The following is an 18,663-nucleotide window of genomic DNA, read 5'->3' as shown; positions in this document are numbered from 1 at the left end:
AAAGAGGTGATAGCTATCTAATTATAATATTAACAAATACTACTCCCACATGGACACCTTTGTATACTTTACAAATCTGCAGTACAACTGGCACACGCTGCTTGATTCCTTTCACAGCCTTGTGAACCCTGTTTTCAATTGAAAGAGGCAATCCCAGCAATTCCCAAGCAATCCACAGCATCTACCGTTTCTTTGTTTAATTAAAATACTTCCTGTTCATGCAATAAAATACCCATATCACCATAACAATTAATTAACTTTGGCCAAAGAGACTGATGATATATTCAGTAATTAAAATGTTATTTACTCCTCTTTGGTTTTAGGAGATTAGATGACATGATATAATATTGACAATGCTGCTGCCTAAAATACAAGGAGGTTTTTTAATATCTAGCTGTACTAAAAATACTTTATAATGCATGATATACAAATATTCTTTCTCAAGTTATAGCTCTAATTCAACAAATCAAAAACTGCACTCAATTTTGCACATGCTGATTTTGTTTCTTTGCCCACATGTGTATGCACACCCCACCGTGTGCAGGAAGATGCTTTCCTCTGACCATGCAAAAATGGAGGTTGAATAAAGACTCTACAAAATATAACCACACTTTTTGTGCAGGTGTCCGCTGTAATACACAGAGCCAAGAGTATAGTAGTTAAATTTGTTGCTGTTGAATATAAAAGCTTATTTTTCCTTTAAGAAAATTTCCTCTAAGGCATTATACTTCTCTTAACTTTGAAGTTAGTTGTCTGTTCATTTGTTTGTCCTAGAAATCAAATTTGTTATGTGTAGTACAGCGGGATTTCCTCATAAATTACACAGAGGCTAGGCGTCCCGGCAATACCCAACTCGGATGACTTCTGCTGCCTGGAGCTTCTCTGCAGTTCCTCCCCTCCGCAGCCCCCGACCATGAAGAAGGCAACAGGGAATGGTGCCCGTTGACTTCCTTCTGTTGGTTCCTCACAGTTTTTATGTTTAAAAGATGTAGATTGGTGCTGCTGACTGCACCCTCAGAGGTGTATGAAAGGCAATCTGTCTCATCTTTGTTGGTGTTTGGCTGGTAAGCAGAGTCAACGACTCCTGTGCCCCCCATGTTTTATGTGTTTCTAAAACCCACCATGGTTTGCTTTACCCACCTTACCCACAGATATGCTCTAAGATCTTAGTAATTAATGTTTGTAATATTTCTTGTGATACTGATACAAGATGAAAGAGACATGAGCAAAATATTCTGCATTTCTATTTTTATTTTTTTACATGTGGAAGTGTCATATTTCTAATCTCTCTGCTTTTTTCTCAGCTTTGGAGGAAGTTTCTTCGACTTGCATATAATTTTGTGGTAATCTTTATTCCTTGGGAAATGAGAATAAAGAAAATTGAGAGTAAGTATAAAGATTTAATGGTATTGAACAGTAAAGCACTTGCTAAAATGCTGAGTCTTAGGGTTTATTTTTTTTAATTTACTGAATTAAATAAATAATATGTGGGAGAGTGTTAAATGCAGACTTTCAGCAGTGACATTTTCATTTAAAACTTTGCTTTTTCTTCTTTTCCTTGTGCCTTAGACACCGCACAGTTCTCACTTATGGTCTTAGTGGGGGGTAACTTTTAAAAAGTCAAATTTGTCCCATTGTGGCTCTGAAAATGCAGAAAGATTTGGTTATAGTTTATCATAGTTCATGGGGCATTATCCTCAGGCCAGTATCCCCAGATCTGCCCAGGGTTAAGCATGGTTGTAACCTGCATCACCAGCTCTTGAGTCTTTCAATTGAATTAAAGCAGCCCTTAACATTACATCAGCAGTCAGGTCATACCTCTGCGCTTCAGTGGTGAAGGAAAATGGATGCATGACATCACTCAGCTTAGCAGCTTCTTTCATAAATGCCACTGGTAATCATGAGACTACCCCAACAGAATGTGTGTTGGAATTATATTTTCCTCAATGACATATTAGCATTTTCTCTACTTTGCTCTATGCCCTGCATGAATAGGAAAGGTTTTTCTTTTGTTTTATTATTCAAATTATACTTCATTAATAAATGAGATGAGCTTTTATAGACTGTGTAGCTCAGATATCTATTTTCTGTGGTTTAAGGTCATTTTGGGTCTGGAGTTGCCTCTTACTTCATCTTTTTGAGATGGCTATTTGGAATCAATATTGTACTTACCATAATGACAGGAGCATTTGTAGTCTTACCAGAGGTAAGAACATGTTGTTAATATTTACAGAAAAATGCTTACTGTTGCACTTTCCTTTCTGAATTAAAAAAATGTCGCACTTAAATGCATACATCAATTTGAAATGTACAATTTAAAATTAATTATTTAAAATAAATTCCCCTATTAAGAGGTTGTTTTCTGCCAAAGGATACAAGATTTTTGCTATTAGTGTTAGAGATGATATTGTCAACGTGGTACTAATGCTTTTACAGGATATGTTTGTACCCAATTACTAAAATGGGCATCCAAATCCTAAAAGCTGTAGTTGGTGCTGAGTATGGTCGGGTCCTGTTAGTGTCATTTACAGGCAGAAAAACATAACATCCCTCTCCAGACTCTGGATTATTGTCCATTAGAAATCATTTTCGACAAGTTCTGGATAGCCACACCTTTGTTGAGTTCTTGCATGCAAGTAATGCCATTTGTTAACTTTGTTAAATTATTCATCAATACTATTTTGCTTCACCTAACCCGTGCTTTAATAATATTATTGGAAAACATGGGAATATCTGATTTTTCTTCTCATTGGATAAACTAAAAAAAAAAGTAAGTACCCCCAAAACAAAAAAAAAGTAAACTGAAATAAAAAAGGTATTTACTTTCATTTTTTACTTCTTTAAGGAAAAGTAGATTTAATCTTGAAATACCATTTTGAGATCAAACACAGCCATATTTAATTTAAAAATCCTTAAATTAAAACAAACAGATAATTTGTTAACGGTTTCAGTTGAGATATCTTTTAATTTCTCAACCATTTTGAAGATGTCTACAGAGCACTAGATCTCCTTATAGGTGGACCACAGATAGCAAAAAAAACCCCATCTGGTTTAGTGGAAAATGAATGCAGGATTTCTCATGGAGTTTCTAGTTTAAGATGAGGAATGACCCAATAGTCACTATCCTGAGAGTATCATCCATGTGGGCAGCTCTTGGTGGGCTCTGCTGTGCAGCCCAAGGTCGGTCAGAGGGGTTCGCACAGCTTCCGAGACCTTCTCTCTCTTTCCCAGCTACTGGCCGGAGCACCGTTCGGCAGCACAGTCAGCAAGACCATCCCCAAGGAGCACATTGCATCTGCTCAAGACTTGGACACCATCTGGTCATTAGGGGCAAGACTAAAACCACTCTTTATTGTTTTGCTATCACTGTTCTGGTGTAATCATTGGTTACTGCTCTTACTTACAGGCTCTGGTCTTTGCAGGGCTACCTCCAGTACTCTGTTTTGTTTTACGGCTACTACGGTCGTGATAGGAAGATTGGGAAAGCTGGATATCGGCTGCCTCTTGCCTACTTCCTCGTCGGAATGGCAGTGTTTGCTTACAGCTTCATCATTCTCTTAAAAAAGTAAGACTCACCATTTACGGCTGTTCATAAGCTTGTGTGTTCAGGTAATCGTTAATGGTGTATTTATCCCATTTCCTCTGTATTTATTCTGCATAGTTCTATTAATCTGTTCAAGTCTGCTAACATCAGGGAGGCAGAATAAGTTTTATTCTAGCTTGCTCTTTATCTTGCTATCATTTATCTTTCCTCTGTCTTCAGTTTCCCAGTCTATAAAAGGAGGGCAGCAGAGGAGATGATCTGTGTGCTTTGTGTTTGTATAGTCTGACGCTCATGGAAGTCCTTTCTGTTTTCCTCTTTTCTGGCATAAATATTGCTATGAGAGAATCTTATATTTTAAGTGTAATGCTTTCAGCATTATTATTCCCATGTATTTCAATACAAATATAAAAATTCCATCCTAGTTGTAATATCATTTGCATTGTTTCAGCTGGTATGTGGCATCCCGTTCAAATGTAAGCTTAATTTCTTTGCCATTGAAAGGCCAGGAGAAGGAGTTACCTAGCAGAGAGAGCAAGACTGCTAGCATTGATCATAAATCCAGGAATGCACAATGCTTGGAGAGGGGCAAGGTCACTCTATCCTCTTCTGATTTGCTTTCCTTTCCCTTCCAGATATCTATTTATCCGGCCCAGTGCAGTCCAGGGACATTTTTAGCGCTGCCTGTAATAACTCTCAGTTTTGAAGCCAAACCTTCCCTTTTCATTTATTTTTATTCTGCCTGCTGGTTTGTGCCAAGGGTCACTGATATGTTTGACACTGATCTACGCATCTGCAGTTTCTGGATATGATTAGCTCCTCTCCTTTTGACTTAGCTCACTGACTCTGTGCTTAGCTGCTTACAGTTCCCCTTTTAACATTGTCCTTTTGGATGCCCTTTCTTTCATAACCTATTAATCTGCATTTCTTTTTTTACACTTTGCAATATTCTGCCATCTTGCCTATCTGAGATGAGCAGGTGGAGGTTTCTTTCTTTTTCCCAAGGTCTGTAAAATGGCACTGGGTTTCTATTTGAAAATAACATATATTTTGAGGGTGAAAACAATACAGAAAACAAACACATCTTGTACACGATCACTAGTTTTGCCAAACTAGCTTGTAATCACAGTAATAGTGATCTTAGTGATGATATCTTCCAGCTGGATCCTACCTGGAGATCGTAAAACTGAAATATGTTTAAGTCCGCAGCTCTAGTGAGATTTATTTGCTTTATTTGTCAGCTATAAAAAAATGTAAATATCAAAATGCCCTTTCACAGTGAGTCACTTCTGCACTAGAACAAACATGAAGTTCACACTCTGAACCTCACCCTGTTTTATTTTCTTCAGAAAGCTGCCAACAATGATACTAATTGCTGCAAACTTTTGGTAGTTTCTAAAGGCATAGACATCTGAAAACTATTAACCAAACAAGTGATTTCCTTCATATTCATCTTCACACATTAACAACAGTTTAATATTTGTTATTTTTTTTACAGAATGGCAAAGAACTCAAGAATGAGTTTAGCAAGTGCCTCTGATGAAAATTACACTTTCTGTTGGAGACTGTTCTGTGCTTGGGACTATTTAATTGGAAATCCTGAGGCTGCAGAGAGCAAAGCTGCTGCCATAGTTAATAGCATTAGGGTGAGCAACTGACCTTCAAATTATTTAGAGTTTATTTGTTTGTTAATCTGTAACCTATATAAGTATTTTCTCTCATTCCCTTGCATTTCCTATTGTTTTTTGGTGTTCATTTACAGATTTGTTTGACTAGGGGAGGGATGGTATATCATCTCTGTGTGGTATTGCAGTCACATCACACTTGCTGATGTTATCATTCCGTCCCAGCAAGGCCATTGTGATGTTCATTGGAAGAGTTTTAATACCGGTGTATGTGTGACAAAAAAATTAGATAACTAGAAACAAATTTGCTTGTGATGTAATTTCATTGAGTAATAGAATCAAATTTGTGTTAACAGCGTGAAAACACTAATTTATTTCATCTCTCTGTAACAAATGGCCTAGGGACAACTTACAGCTCTCTAAAGATTAGAAAATTGCTTTAAATACAGATGTTTTCCATTTAGAATTTAAGAACAGATGTGGTTTTCACCAAAGTAATTTATTTCCCAAATTTGGTGTATTCTCATTAAGCCATTGAACAAAATCACTTCAAACTCTGTCAAGGGTAAATTAATAAGCTATGATATTTAGTTATTTCCATGACTGAGGATAACTTTTAACAGTTCTGTATTATATTACTGACACATGGAATCTATAGGCACGTACTGCAGAAAGATCTGGTAGTGTAAACCGCTGGTTGTAGCCCATTGAACATGCATGACTGAAAGTGCACAAGTATGTGATTAATGTGTATTTGTTTCTTAGAAATCTCCTGCACTATTTAAGCTCACTTATCACTCCTAAAGGCTATGCAGGACAGAGAGGTATTTATCTACTTGTACTTTGAGGATGTGAAGTTTTTTATTAGTATACTTGATGCCATCTGTGAAAGATATGTGCATTATTTTTGCTGAACACTATTAAATTTATAATGCTGTGTTTCTTTCAAGGAAGCTATATTGGAAGAGCAGGAAAAGAAGAAAAGCAAAAACTTGTATGTATAGAAGATCAGAGATACTTTTCAAAGCACTGTTTCAATGCAGACAGCAGTGCTAATCTGCTTGTCTCATACTTCTAAAAGTCATGTTAGAAAAGACTCCTGGTGCCTACTGTATTGGCTGTGTCTTTTTTCTTTTTCTCCAGGGCAGTGACTATAAGCTTAAGAATTATTGCAAACATCCTTGTGCTTCTCTCACTTGCTGGAAGTATTTACATCATATACTTTGTTGTCGATCGATCCCAAAGGTTAGAACGCACCAAAAAGGAATTGACTCTTTGGGAAAAAAATGAGGTACGCTGTCTTTATGCCACCTCTGTGTTAGAAGCAGGATTATTGTCTTGGGGCTCTCTGTAGCAATAGTGTGCACTGAGGTGTAAATTGCAAGAGATTAGCCAGGAGAAATGAGGAATGAGAGGGCAGAACGGCTGTTACCTGGATCTGTCTTCACACACTTGCTCCCTCTTCCCTGCAGCAGTGGGGCAGAGGGATGCTGCAGGTCCTCATTTCACAGAGACTGCACTGCTAGTTGGCCCCTATTTTGTGAGGACAAAGAATAAACTCTCCTGTCACTTACAAATCTATTTTTGCACCCATGGTTGAGCTTAGCAAACACTGGGCCAGCAGACTAGAAAGGAATCAGCTTTGACAACAACTATTGATTTCAGCTGGGGATACTGAATGTTGTGAGAATATTTCCATTCAGAAGAATGCATGGAAACTGAGATTAGGAAGTGAATAGGTATGGAGAAGCTACTCATCCATTTCAGAGGAAGATACTGGCCCCACATATTAAGTTTTAATTTTAATTAATAAAGTAGTAATTTCAAAGCTACAAGGTCTGGAGTAAAGATTCCTGAGTGGTATTCCAGATCTGTAATTTTTGATCATAACTACTGTTATTACTAATGTCAATAATAACTTTTTAAAACATCCTCTCCAAGAAAAGCAATCACCAAAGCATGTGTATCAGCAACAAAGCTGGTGAAGGGGCTGGAGAACAAGTTTTATGAAGAGCAGCTGAGGGAACTGGGGTTGTTTAGCCTGGAAAAAAAGAAGGCTGAGGGGAGACCTGATCACTCTCTACAACAACCTGAAAGGAGGTTGTAGCGAGGTGGGGGTTGGTCTCTTCTCCCCAGAGGAAATGGTCTCAAGTAGCACCAGGGGAGGTTCAGTTTGGATATTAGGAAGAACTTCTTCACTGTAAGAGTCATTAAGCGCTGGAACAGGCTCCCCAGGGATGGACTCACCATCCTTGGAGGCGTTCAAAAAACGTTTAGATGTGGCACTTCAAGACACGGTTTAGCGGGCATGGTGGCATTGAGTAGAAGGTTGGACTTGATGATCTTTGAGGTCTCTTCCAACCATAATGATTCTAAGATCCTATAATATTTCAATCAGCACTCGAGGTACACAAGATCTACATGAAAAGCTACAAACATGCTGCGTCTTTCTATTCTGTAGGTAAGCGTGGTGGTGTCACTGATTACAATGATTGCACCCTCTGCTTTTGAACTTGTGGCAGCTCTGGAGATGTACCATCCAAGGACCACTCTTCGCTTCCAGCTTGCCAGGTATGGGCATTATGGTGTATGAAATATGTGGGGAGAAAGGGAGGAAGAGGAGTGATGTGTTCTGGTCACATGTTTTGGTTCAGCCAAACCAGAGAATGTATGAGAAGTCGATGTGATAACAATGCCGATAACCTGTATCTTTTTCTTCTTGTTTTCAGGGTTCTTGTTCTATACCTGGGAAACCTCTACAGTTTAATCATTGCTCTCCTGGATAAAGTGGACAGTATGAGTGTCACTGTAAGTTTAACTTGATGTTTTCTGATGTGTAAAGCTAGTAGACTTTATAGATAGAATTTCATTTATTGTGCTATATATGAAGTCAGATGAAAATTTGTTTGAAATTGATTAAAACATATTACAGTTTGATAGGATTGTAAAGTTTAGTTTGTAACATTCATTTACAACTACTTGTAGTTTTTCAGGATAACTGGATCCATTTGATTGCTGATGTAACACAATAAATAGATTTCTGTGCACTGCTTAACATTTTTTTTTTTAAAAAAAAGAGCCATCACTTTAGGCCAAATATTTCCAGCTACCTAAAATCAGCTTTCAGTGCTGTCCTTACAAGTTCCATCTGACTCCATACGTTAAGAGCTACTTAACAGTCACCTAAATGCTGCTTGAAAATATATGAAGGAATGCCTTTGTATGTGTACGTTGTAGAAGGTACAGACATCTGCATGTATGTACAGTTGAAAAAGTAGCTTTTGGGACGTTTATCATTTCAGGACTCTGACGTTAACAACAATGCAAGTAATTCTACCACCTTCTTAGCAACCAAAACTCTTTCAAAAGAAGGAAATTTATCTGCAACTATTCCTGATGTACAAATTAAGAGAAATGGCATTGTCACAGTGGAAGACAGTCGCACTCAAGGCTTGACGGTCTCTGATTCGCTGGTTAACAAAACAGTTTCCTTTAACTATAACATGCAGAACCCACAGGATCAGTGCTGGGAGACGTATGTTGGTCAAGTACGTAATTGTTTTATTATGTCATTAACTCATTGCTAATCCACATTTACAAAAAATTAAAATCATATTGTGCTGTGTTCAATTTTAGAGCTTTTCTTTGTATAAATTCCAGAAATTAGCTAAGGATTGTGTAGAAAGTTTAAAGACTATGCAAAGTGATATGGCCACAGATAAAAGCTTTAGGTTTTGTTCAGTATCTATAACGTGTTTAGTGTTGTACAAATGTCCTTTTGCCAGGCTTTGGTCTCTGTCTTCAGCTCTGCACAGGCAGATCTCTACAGATGCATGATGAAGATTCTATTTTAATAGGATACATCGTAGTAAACTCATACAGAGAAGCACAACTATAAAAATATATAAGCGGTAACATGCACGCTGTGCAGATTCAGATTGCTGCCTGGATAGATGAGGATGCAGACCCGAGCCAAGCATGAGGTTGTGCTCTTGGTTATTTGTACAGTATCTCTGAAGTCTCTATTCATCTGCCTCAGTAAATCACTAGAGAATCAAGTGTTTTTCACTTCTTCATAAAGAGGACAACAACAAAACGTTTCAAAATATTGTCAGTTCCTAAGAATAGAGCCAGTCCAGTGGCAGCGCCATGTATGCATGTTCCCACAGTTAGGTTGCAGAAAATCTGCAGGCTTAATATGACGCATTTTGCTTCCCTACGTGTGTGGTGTATGTCATTTGTGGCCTTTACTTTGAGTGACTAGCAGTGGGACTAACACATACAGAGAGAAATTTTAATGACACAAAATTCAAAAGATGTCAATTGATCCCGATGTACCTTGGTCTCTATCAGCATTGCACTTATGTCTAGGCTGCTAGATTAAGAATGATGCCAGCGTGCTTCCGACTTGCTGAGCTCCTTGCTCCAGAGTGAGCAGTATTAAAGGTCTCGTTTGGTCATCTGAAGCAAAAGACCCCTCCTAGGTTTATTAGCCTGACTTCTGTTCTTGTATGCCCCTCTCCCTATTGCACAGTCATCAGGAGATTTTTAGAATCAGTGTTCATGGGGTTTTTTGATTGTTTTTTCCACAGAATGGGCTCAAGATGTTTAGAATTGAATCTTTGCTATTTAATTGTATGTTCTTAAAGCTCAATTAAATATAGGATAACCCCATTCATTTGTAAGCACTAAACAAGTCTCTTTAAGGCTTGATGATCCTACTGCCATTGAGTTTTGGTTTCGTATGAATAATAAGCATTTCTCATTGTGAAGCTGTCACCCTAAGTATGTATTACAACAGTCAGTATAATAAAAGATTAGGTACAATAGCAAAACCAACTTGTTTCAGTTTATCTAGATAAATTTTCAGAACAGTCATTAAAAAGAAAGTTTGAAGCCATCATGACCAGAGTTTTATTGCTGCAAGCAATAGGAGGCACAGTGGAAGCTTGATTATATTTGTTTTCTTTGCTAGAACAAAAACAAGGAAGGGAAAAGTCAAACAGGAAAAGCTTAAAAGTAAATGATTTTTATATGCAAATTTTTATCGGGATCCTAAGCTTGAGCCAAAATACAAATGCAAGAGAGACATATGCAGTCCATTTGCTTCCAGAATGACTCAGTATGTGTGAACAATATGTATTTCAGGAGATGCTAAAGCTTTCAATTATCGACATGATTTTCACAGTCGCAAGCATCCTGCTAATTGATTTTTTCCGTGGGCTGTGTGTCCGATATTTAAGTGATTGCTGGTGCTGGGATCTAGAAAGCAAGTTTGTAAGTATAGTCTTTATTTTATCAAACTAGGATGCTGAAGATGGCTAGGCTCCTTCCCTTAGTACTGAACATCCTTAAAGACTTTCAACAGATAAATAATTTCTTGGTAGAACACATCTATAAAAGCACAGCTCACACCCAGTTTAAATTGGAGGGCACAGCGTAAATGCTGAGATTGGATGTTTTTCTCAAGCCTGCTCCTATGGCTATGATGCAAAAATCTTTGATTTGCCAAAATGAGATCATAGATCTGTCCCACAGTCAAAATTGAGACAGAAGGCATGGAGCTGCTTGCCCCATCCTCTTTTCCATAGCTGTAACATCTATCCATAGTGTAGATAGTGGTCCAAGAAACAATAACTAAAAGCATATAGCCCTTTAAGAAAATTACAGTGAGTAATGTTTGGTTAGCAAGAAGCTGTTGGCGTGAAAGGCTGAGGACTGTTCTTTGTCCTTAACTAAAGAAGTGAAGTAAACTAGAGACGAATTAGTTTATTTAAGCCCTTGCTACAAAGTAGGTTTTACTGTGCTCCCACTGCCTGCCAAAAGTTGGTATTTGATCTGGACATTTCAGGCTATGTGCTGTCTGCAAACTGATGCAGTCAAATGCTGCTAATACACGATCTGACAAAAAGATTAAGACAAGGTATTCACCTACGCTGTGTTTCTTGTAGCCAGAATATGGAGAATTCAAAATTGCAGAGAATGTATTGCATTTGGTCTACAACCAAGGAATGATCTGGTATGTAGTCCATGAGCGGGTTTTTTTTTTTTTTTGTCCTTTGTTGGCTGATTACTAAGTCAATCTGATGATTTCCAATGAAACTATTCAAGTGGGATATTGGTAATGCAGTCTTTTATACTTCATTATTATAAGAGATCATCTGTTGACAGTGAGCTGTTTACCTGTTTTTTTCATATGTTCTTTTGCTATTAAATTGCTTCTGGCAACACGGAGCACTGACGCGATGATATTTTTCCAGGATGGGAGCTTTCTTTTCACCTTGCTTACCAGCATTCAATGTTCTCAAGTTGATTGGACTCATGTACCTGAGGAGCTGGGCTGTGTTAACGTGTAATGTACCACATCAGCAGGTTTTCAGAGCATCTCGGTTAGTCAAAATAAGAACAAAAGACAAAGAATAAATCAAATGTAGACAATGGAAATGTCTTCTGTGCATAGCAACAAAATGTCAGGAGATTTTAGCTCTGAAAGTTGACAATCAAATTTGACAGTAATACTGATAGCAAAGGTCTGTTAAAAACCATCGTTACTGAGAAACCGAAGGGTTTGTAAAGCAGGGTAGTTAAAGTATGCAAGAACTGAAAAATATGTCAGGGAACATTCCTAGACCAATACATGTAGCCTAACATGAATGCTTTATTTCCATACAAATCTGACTGAGAACAACAACCTACATGTGTTAACTGTTGCAAGTTGCCTATTTCTTGATGCTTCTTTCTTCAAAAGCTATAAAGTATCTGGTTTTGTCTGTTGCATTGCACAACAGATTTCCCCATTTTTCCACTATCATGATGAATATCTTAATCATTTACTCAAAATGGAAATAATTTAGGGCATCTTTAATTCTTAAGAATCAGTTATTTCTAATGTGTTTTGAAGAGGAATCAACTTCTGCTACTGTTCTTTTTCTCCTCCCACACAACTGGGCAGTAAAGGTCAGATTTTATACAAGGGTGCTATAAACCATTCTCTGGCTGCAGCAGTGGTATCTGGAAAGCAGTGCAAACAGGATTTTGATCATTAAGAGTCTGTCTAAACTGGCTCTGTTCAGACTTTCTAATCATAGCAGAATGATTTTGATCTTTCAGAAATGTGGATCTTGAACTTGTTAGGTAGATACAGACTTGCACTTTTTATGTTGCCTCTGTTTTTCTCTTCAATTAGTGTAATCTGAAACATGTTACGCCTTCTTGCAGATCCAATAATTTCTACTTGGCCATGTTGCTGTTCATGTTGTTCTTATGCATGTTACCAACAATTTTTGCTATTGCCCGATATAAGCCATCTTTAAGCTGTGGTCCCTTCAGGTAAGTTATAATGGACTAATGAAAATTGCAAAGATTTTATTTCACCCTCTCACAATAATTCATCAGGTTCAATAATACCCAAATTACCAATTAAAGACAAAAAGGTTATAGACAGGACGATGTTCTGCTGCTGCTAATATTTTCCAGTTTAAGATTTAATTAGGTGAATACGTCAACGTTCTGACATTTTGCTTTATATACATGGTTCAGTTATTTTATGTTTACATAATGTAACGTGCCACTGAGCAATCTGGCACACATCACCGTCTTGTGTCTCAGCTCAAGCACCCTCCAAGCCTGGCCAATGCTTTTGTGCTTTTGAAAAATCTGTTAGAAAGCAAGTCATGAACAAGTTGCTTTTATCTTTTTTTTTTTTTTTTCCTTTCACTGTACTGTTCCAAAGTCGTTTTGGATGAAACTCCTTGTTTATTCAGTGCCAACACTGCTTCACGCATTTATTTTTTTTTTTCCCTCTTGTAGTGGGCAAGAAAAAATATATGATATTGTTTCTGAAACAATTCAAAATGATTTTCCCACATGGTTCAACACAGTGATTACTTACATCAGCAGTCCTGTGGTTGTCCTCCCTGCACTACTACTTTTATTGTGAGTACTTTGTTTTTCACAGGCAGGTTAAACTGATTGTTTTAATACTGGCCTTACCTCTGGAGAGTCAAATGTTGATACTGAGGAACAAACACTGCATTATTGTAATTTTATTAAAGATATCTGGAAAAAAAAAATCTTATTGAATATCTGGTATATGGATCAGACAGGAATGAGAGTATGTTAAGAAAGACTGTCATCACATTTTCAAAAGGAATTTCTTGTTCTGGGATAATGTGTTAAAGCAAGTTACCTATATCATGTCAAGGCTTGGGGTGCTGTTTGTTTCAGGAAGTTTTAAGGTCCTTCTTCCCTTTCAAGAGCTCCTCAGAAATTAATTTTCCATTTCCTCATGGACATTAGTCCAGTTTATGACTGTGAACAGGGCTCAGTCTGTCATTTAAAGAAGCTACCCAGTCATCTTGTTTTCTGACAAGATAAATCAATTATGAAGGTCTGCTCTTAAGTGTTAATGTAATATAACTTGCTGCAGACTTTCCAGTGGAAGTCCTTTCTTACTCTAGTTTCTAAATAATTTTTCACAGCTGGGAATTAATATCTCCTTTGAACTCTTTGAAATTCACTTTGCTTTATGAAGTACTATTTGTCTTGCATGTGCCTTTGTATCATTTTTTTCACTGTAAACTATAGATGAATGCAGAGTGTGTCCCACCAGCAGGCTTTTCAGACAAATCAAAAAGACTGAAGTAATACTCCCTACTTTTTTCCTCTAGGTCCCAGCCATGTAAATATGAACATATTTACAAATTTAAGTAGATCTATTGACTGCGTCAAACTGATGGCTAAGCACATACGTAAATGTTTGTGGTATGAAGTCTAGCTATAAGACTTTACTTCAAAGCCAGTGTAATCCATTATGACAGGCCAGATCTGATCTCAGTGGGCCAGTGTATAAACAAGGTGTTATTGCAGTCAGCAAAACTGCATTGGTATGAGTGTGCAACCTCAGTTGTAATTCTGGTGTCTCTGTTCCGTAACCCTGGACTGGGAAAAAAAGATGAGAAAATACTTATCATAACTTTCATTTTGACTGTGTCCATAATTTAAACAAATGAACAAAAAAATCTAGAAATGCATACAGGGTTACATGCACAATGAAAAGACCTGCAAAAACACAGGCACAACTAGAACTGATGTTAAATCTGTTTTCAGTGTCACTTCTTTCTTTCATGTATTTTTGCTTGAAAGAACGCTGTGATCCATTATCATGGTATAAAGGACATGCTACAAAACAGCAACTGAACCTGTACATCATTTTGATGACCTATAAACACTCAAAGAGAAAACTGTCAAGAATGTTTGACGTGACACATAATCACCTCTTTCACTTCCAGCATGCTAATCTACTACCTACAAAGTATTGCAAGATCATTAAAATTCACCAACAATCAACTGAGAATGAAGATCCAAACAGTAAGTACGGTTCAAAGCATTTTTACATGCAATTTGGTGAGTCGTCAGGAAAGTGCTAGCTCAATTAAAACTCTAACATCACTTTCAGTGTTTCACCGATCTTGTATTTATCATCCTTACACAGAAGTCAGTTTACTCTCTACTCCATAATAATCTACTGCTTTTCATTCCTCTGAATGTATTTTAGGAAAGAACTGAAGATAAGAAAAAGGTGGTTCAGATGGCAGTAGGTAAGTTGGTGAGCTTTAGAAATGCCACTGTTAGTAAAGCATTTAGATGCAAAACCATTTAGATTCCTCATACATATAGGAAAGTTCAACTAAATTTAAAAAAAAAACAAATGAATTTCCTGTAGACTCCTCCTTTTATATGTTTTTTGAGCTCAAGTTAACTTAATCTTGGCAGCACTGAAAGATGAGGTGTGCATTTTATACCTAAACTCTGCTGGGATCTTTGGACTCTGGGTATTTTCCTGCTTTAACAGGGCAGAACCTGGGAGGCACCTCTGATGATTTAAATCCTTGTGCAAAATTCAGAGCGTGATAGGCAGAAGAAGGAGAAGGGAATGCCCTCTATTATTTGACCTGAGAGGGTTGAATATTTCATAGGCAACGAAAATATTTCAGATTTGTCTACTATACATGAGGGAATTTGAACCTGCACCTTCCACTTCTCAAATTTTAGCAATGAGAAACGATAGAAAGGATGCCGTCCTTACAATACCTCCCAGTGAAAGGAACAAATAAAAATTTGCCAAGCCAAAGAGAAGACATGATTCAGTAGACTTATGGCTAGATCTTAATGCTACTGTGACCCCCTTGTAGCTCTCCAGCGGACACATAAATGGTGAAATACCTGATGTATGGCAATATAGTGATCAGGAGTAATGATTAAGGGCAATGAGGTATGTGTCTTAGTTGGTTTTCCTTGGTTACAAAAAACAAGTTCAGTTTTTGGGAACAACCAGCACAGTCACTGGAACCGATTTGCTAAATTCAGCCACCTTCTTATTGGTAGTGGTGTACATTGTGAATGAAAATGGGACTTTTTGAAAAGAGACCTTGGCTTGTTGCCCATTTTGGAATCCTACAATGCGATGTCCAGTGTTTTTTCTGTTTCCCAACACTATGTCTGCCACATACCATAGTATGCCAATCCACCCTTTATCGCCATGTCTCCCGGTGTGACACCAGTTTCTCTTTTCTGAACACAGTGGGGTTCTGTTAGCATTGGATCTGCTGACTGGAGGGTGAACTTGAGCCACTGCATTTACACAGCAGCTTCTAAATTTAGAGGCCTGGACAGCTCCTGTAACAACTTCTGTTTTCTAGCCAGAATCCAAAATCTGGATGGGAATGACAAGAGACCAGAGCAAGAAAGTGATATTATGAGCCATGAGTCTTCTGTTCGGTCTTCAACTCCCCGAAAGAATGGCAGTGTCTTGAACTTTGAATCTCCTGTGAGCAAAGGCACCAGAATACAAACCATTTCCCAGTCTGTGCCCCAAACTGTGCCCTCAACTGATGTTGCAAGACCTGTCAATGCACCTCCCACAACTTCAACCACTTTAACACCAGCTCCCTCAGTATCAAGTGTACAGAAACCAAGAAACCATCATATCACAAACAGGTAAGACTGCTTTGGTTTTGAAATGGCATTTATTTCAGCAGCTCTGTGACTTACCTGTGTTTATTTACAAAATAGCTGTGCATTCAGATTGTCTGGAGCAGTAGAACAGCTGAGGTATTTTTTAAAGCAGATTTATTCATGGGTACTATTCAGAGTGCTGGTGATGCCACCTCCTTAACACTTCCTTAATTGAGATGGGATTATAAAACTTTTGAAATGATGCAGTTGATGGAGTTTACACACACCTCAAGCAAAGCTAAATATCAAGCTTCCCTTCAGGCACGTAACTAAAACAGTTTGTGCAGGATACTATTTCCATGAACAAGACAAACACAGTAAGAGTGAAGGAAGTCTGTGCAGAATGCCTGTGCAGGTCTACTTGTAGGACAACTAGTTTTGGACATCACCAGACTGATCCTTTAAGCTATGTGTTGTTTTTTTCCAAGTGAGCAGATAAAAAAAAAAGCATTTGTAAACAGTTCTCAGAATAAAAAGAAAACAGAACAGGAACATAACTTGAGAGGTCAATCGTCTGCTGCCTTTTCCAGGGCAAGAACATATCTCCTAATTTCTAGGGTATGTTTCTCAAACTGGTCCTAAAAATTTGGAACAATGGAGATTCTGTAATCTCTACCCCTACAGTCTACTGTTTGACTTCCAGAGCAATGAATTTTGTATATGTTTTAATTACATTAATAGAGAAGTGTGTATCTCATATTTCCTTCCTTTTTTTCCCTTCCTAAAGGTACCCAAATGTTGTGCATGGGAGTGCAAGTGAGGTCTGTAAAACAAAGCCCTATGCACCAGTGACTTTTAAAAAGCATGCCGAAGACGTTCATTCTGAGCCTCTCTTCAGAAAAGGCATTCGGCAGGTAAATCTGGATGCCCCTGGGGCAGGGGCTCCCATTTTTGTGGGACGTAGACCATATGCTACCAGGTATTTTCTTGTTAATGAAAATGAGACCCGCAAAAAATCGCTCCGTTCTACCTCCCGACTCCAAAGGCACTTTAGAAAGGATGAACCAGGAGATATTATTGAGTTGTATCCACGTAATGTCAGAAGATACGTGGTTCAAACACCACACCAGATGTATTCCCCTCCCAGTGAAGATGAGGAGGATGAAGAGGAACCTGGGAGAGAATTCATGGACAGATCCCCTCGCCCTCGCTCACTGTCTGATCTTCGCCCAGCACCACGATTTTACATTGGAGAGCGTGCTGATGGCCACATTCTTATGAGCAAGGATCTAGCCAGAGTCCATTACAAATCCTGGGACGATGGTTTTGAGCTAGACCTGGACAGGCCTCCATATGCTTACAAGAAAGTGCACCTGAACTATCCTGAGCCACGTGTGAAACCAAAATCAAAGCAAAAGCTGGAGCAATCTCTAACAGAATCTGATTCCATTTCCATTGAATCCAGCAGTGATCCGCAAAACAGCAGCAATGACCAGTATATCCAGGTCATTCATAGCAAGGAAAAGTATCCAAAACCTGGGACAAAACTCAGCAAAAAGAAATCAAAAAACAGTGTTGATCTAAATATGTCTGAGCCTAATGAACTGGTATGTTCAAACGTCTGAGAAAGTGCCCCAGCCTTTTCGTGTTTTGAAGAGGTGTACATGCATTTGTTGTACTTGCTGTTTTGAGGTCTGTCAGAGTAACTATGACATTGTCTTTGCAACAACAGTGTATGCAGCCACTCGAGGTGGGAAAAGCATAGTTAGCCTTGTGATTTACTGTTAACTGTACCTTGCTTTAATATCACAACTAATACGTTGCAAAATTTGGAAGAGAAAATTATTCCAATTTATTACTTACTGTTATGCTGTTAAAAAACAAAAATCTCACCTACTGGAAAATCAAAAGCTATGTATTTGGGGCACTTGAATTAAACCAGTACAAAACTATGTCTGATGAGGCTCTCTTTGACTCAGTCACAGTTAAGGGGGCTTCCACTGAATAAATTCAGCAGGTAGTCAGCTTCCTACAGAGTTGTTATTTATGGCATCTTGACATGCCTAGTTTGAATATGGTGTAGCTCAAACAAATGAGCAATAGATTAATCACCAAGAATAGTGAGTTTCTTTAGGCTGTACTGCACAGGTAACGGAGTTATTCCATCGTGGCAATGCATGCCAGTCTTCCAGATGAAATCCTAGATCTTCTATTAATTTTCTGGTGAGGCTCCTCAGCAGCCCAGCCTGCTAAGCTTCACTGTGGAAAACTTTCTACTCCTGGCTTTTAAAAAGCTTGCTTCGTTACTCCTAATTTTATTCTGTCCTCTTCTTCACATACCATTGCAATTTTACACCTTCTTTAGATGCTGAAGATAGCTTTTTTTTTTTCCATGTCATTTGGATTACAGCGGGATAAAAGAACCGCTGGCCTTTAGCCAGAACGGCGCTGTCTCCCTCCAGGCAGTTCCACCAAGCCGTGCTGTGCCGTGTTCCCAAAGGCTGGACGGAGGACGGACGTCTCCCCGGTGTCCCGCCGGCC

At 38.2% G+C, this 18,663-nt stretch overlaps 1 protein-coding gene across 1 annotated transcript in view; it reads left to right on the top strand.

Moving 5' to 3' along the window:
* Positions 1-17,747, top strand: part of TMC3 (transmembrane channel-like 3) — a 22,407-nt gene extending 4,660 nt beyond the window's left edge. Inside the window, exons 4-22 of the mRNA XM_009703867.1 lie at positions 1,305-1,386; positions 2,100-2,206; positions 3,232-3,330; positions 3,423-3,565; positions 5,040-5,187; positions 6,117-6,160; positions 6,310-6,457; positions 7,628-7,737; positions 7,896-7,974; positions 8,469-8,714; positions 10,315-10,443; positions 11,118-11,185; positions 11,427-11,555; positions 12,385-12,495; positions 12,976-13,101; positions 14,457-14,535; positions 14,723-14,765; positions 15,867-16,164; positions 16,910-17,747. Of these exons, the coding sequence (XP_009702169.1) occupies positions 1,305-1,386; positions 2,100-2,206; positions 3,232-3,330; positions 3,423-3,565; positions 5,040-5,187; positions 6,117-6,160; positions 6,310-6,457; positions 7,628-7,737; positions 7,896-7,974; positions 8,469-8,714; positions 10,315-10,443; positions 11,118-11,185; positions 11,427-11,555; positions 12,385-12,495; positions 12,976-13,101; positions 14,457-14,535; positions 14,723-14,765; positions 15,867-16,164; positions 16,910-17,747 (3,027 nt within the window). The remainder of the gene's footprint in view (positions 1-1,304; positions 1,387-2,099; positions 2,207-3,231; positions 3,331-3,422; positions 3,566-5,039; positions 5,188-6,116; positions 6,161-6,309; positions 6,458-7,627; positions 7,738-7,895; positions 7,975-8,468; positions 8,715-10,314; positions 10,444-11,117; positions 11,186-11,426; positions 11,556-12,384; positions 12,496-12,975; positions 13,102-14,456; positions 14,536-14,722; positions 14,766-15,866; positions 16,165-16,909) is intronic.
* The last annotated feature ends 916 nt before the right edge of the window (positions 17,748-18,663 follow it).

The sequence above is a fragment of the Cariama cristata genome, unplaced genomic scaffold (genome assembly GCF_000690535.1).
Source record: "Cariama cristata isolate BGI_N322 unplaced genomic scaffold, ASM69053v1 scaffold10367, whole genome shotgun sequence".
Taxonomy (NCBI): Eukaryota; Metazoa; Chordata; class Aves; order Cariamiformes; family Cariamidae; genus Cariama; species Cariama cristata.
Note: the sequence above shows the minus strand (reverse complement) of the source record. Positions and strands in the feature narration are given on the sequence as shown.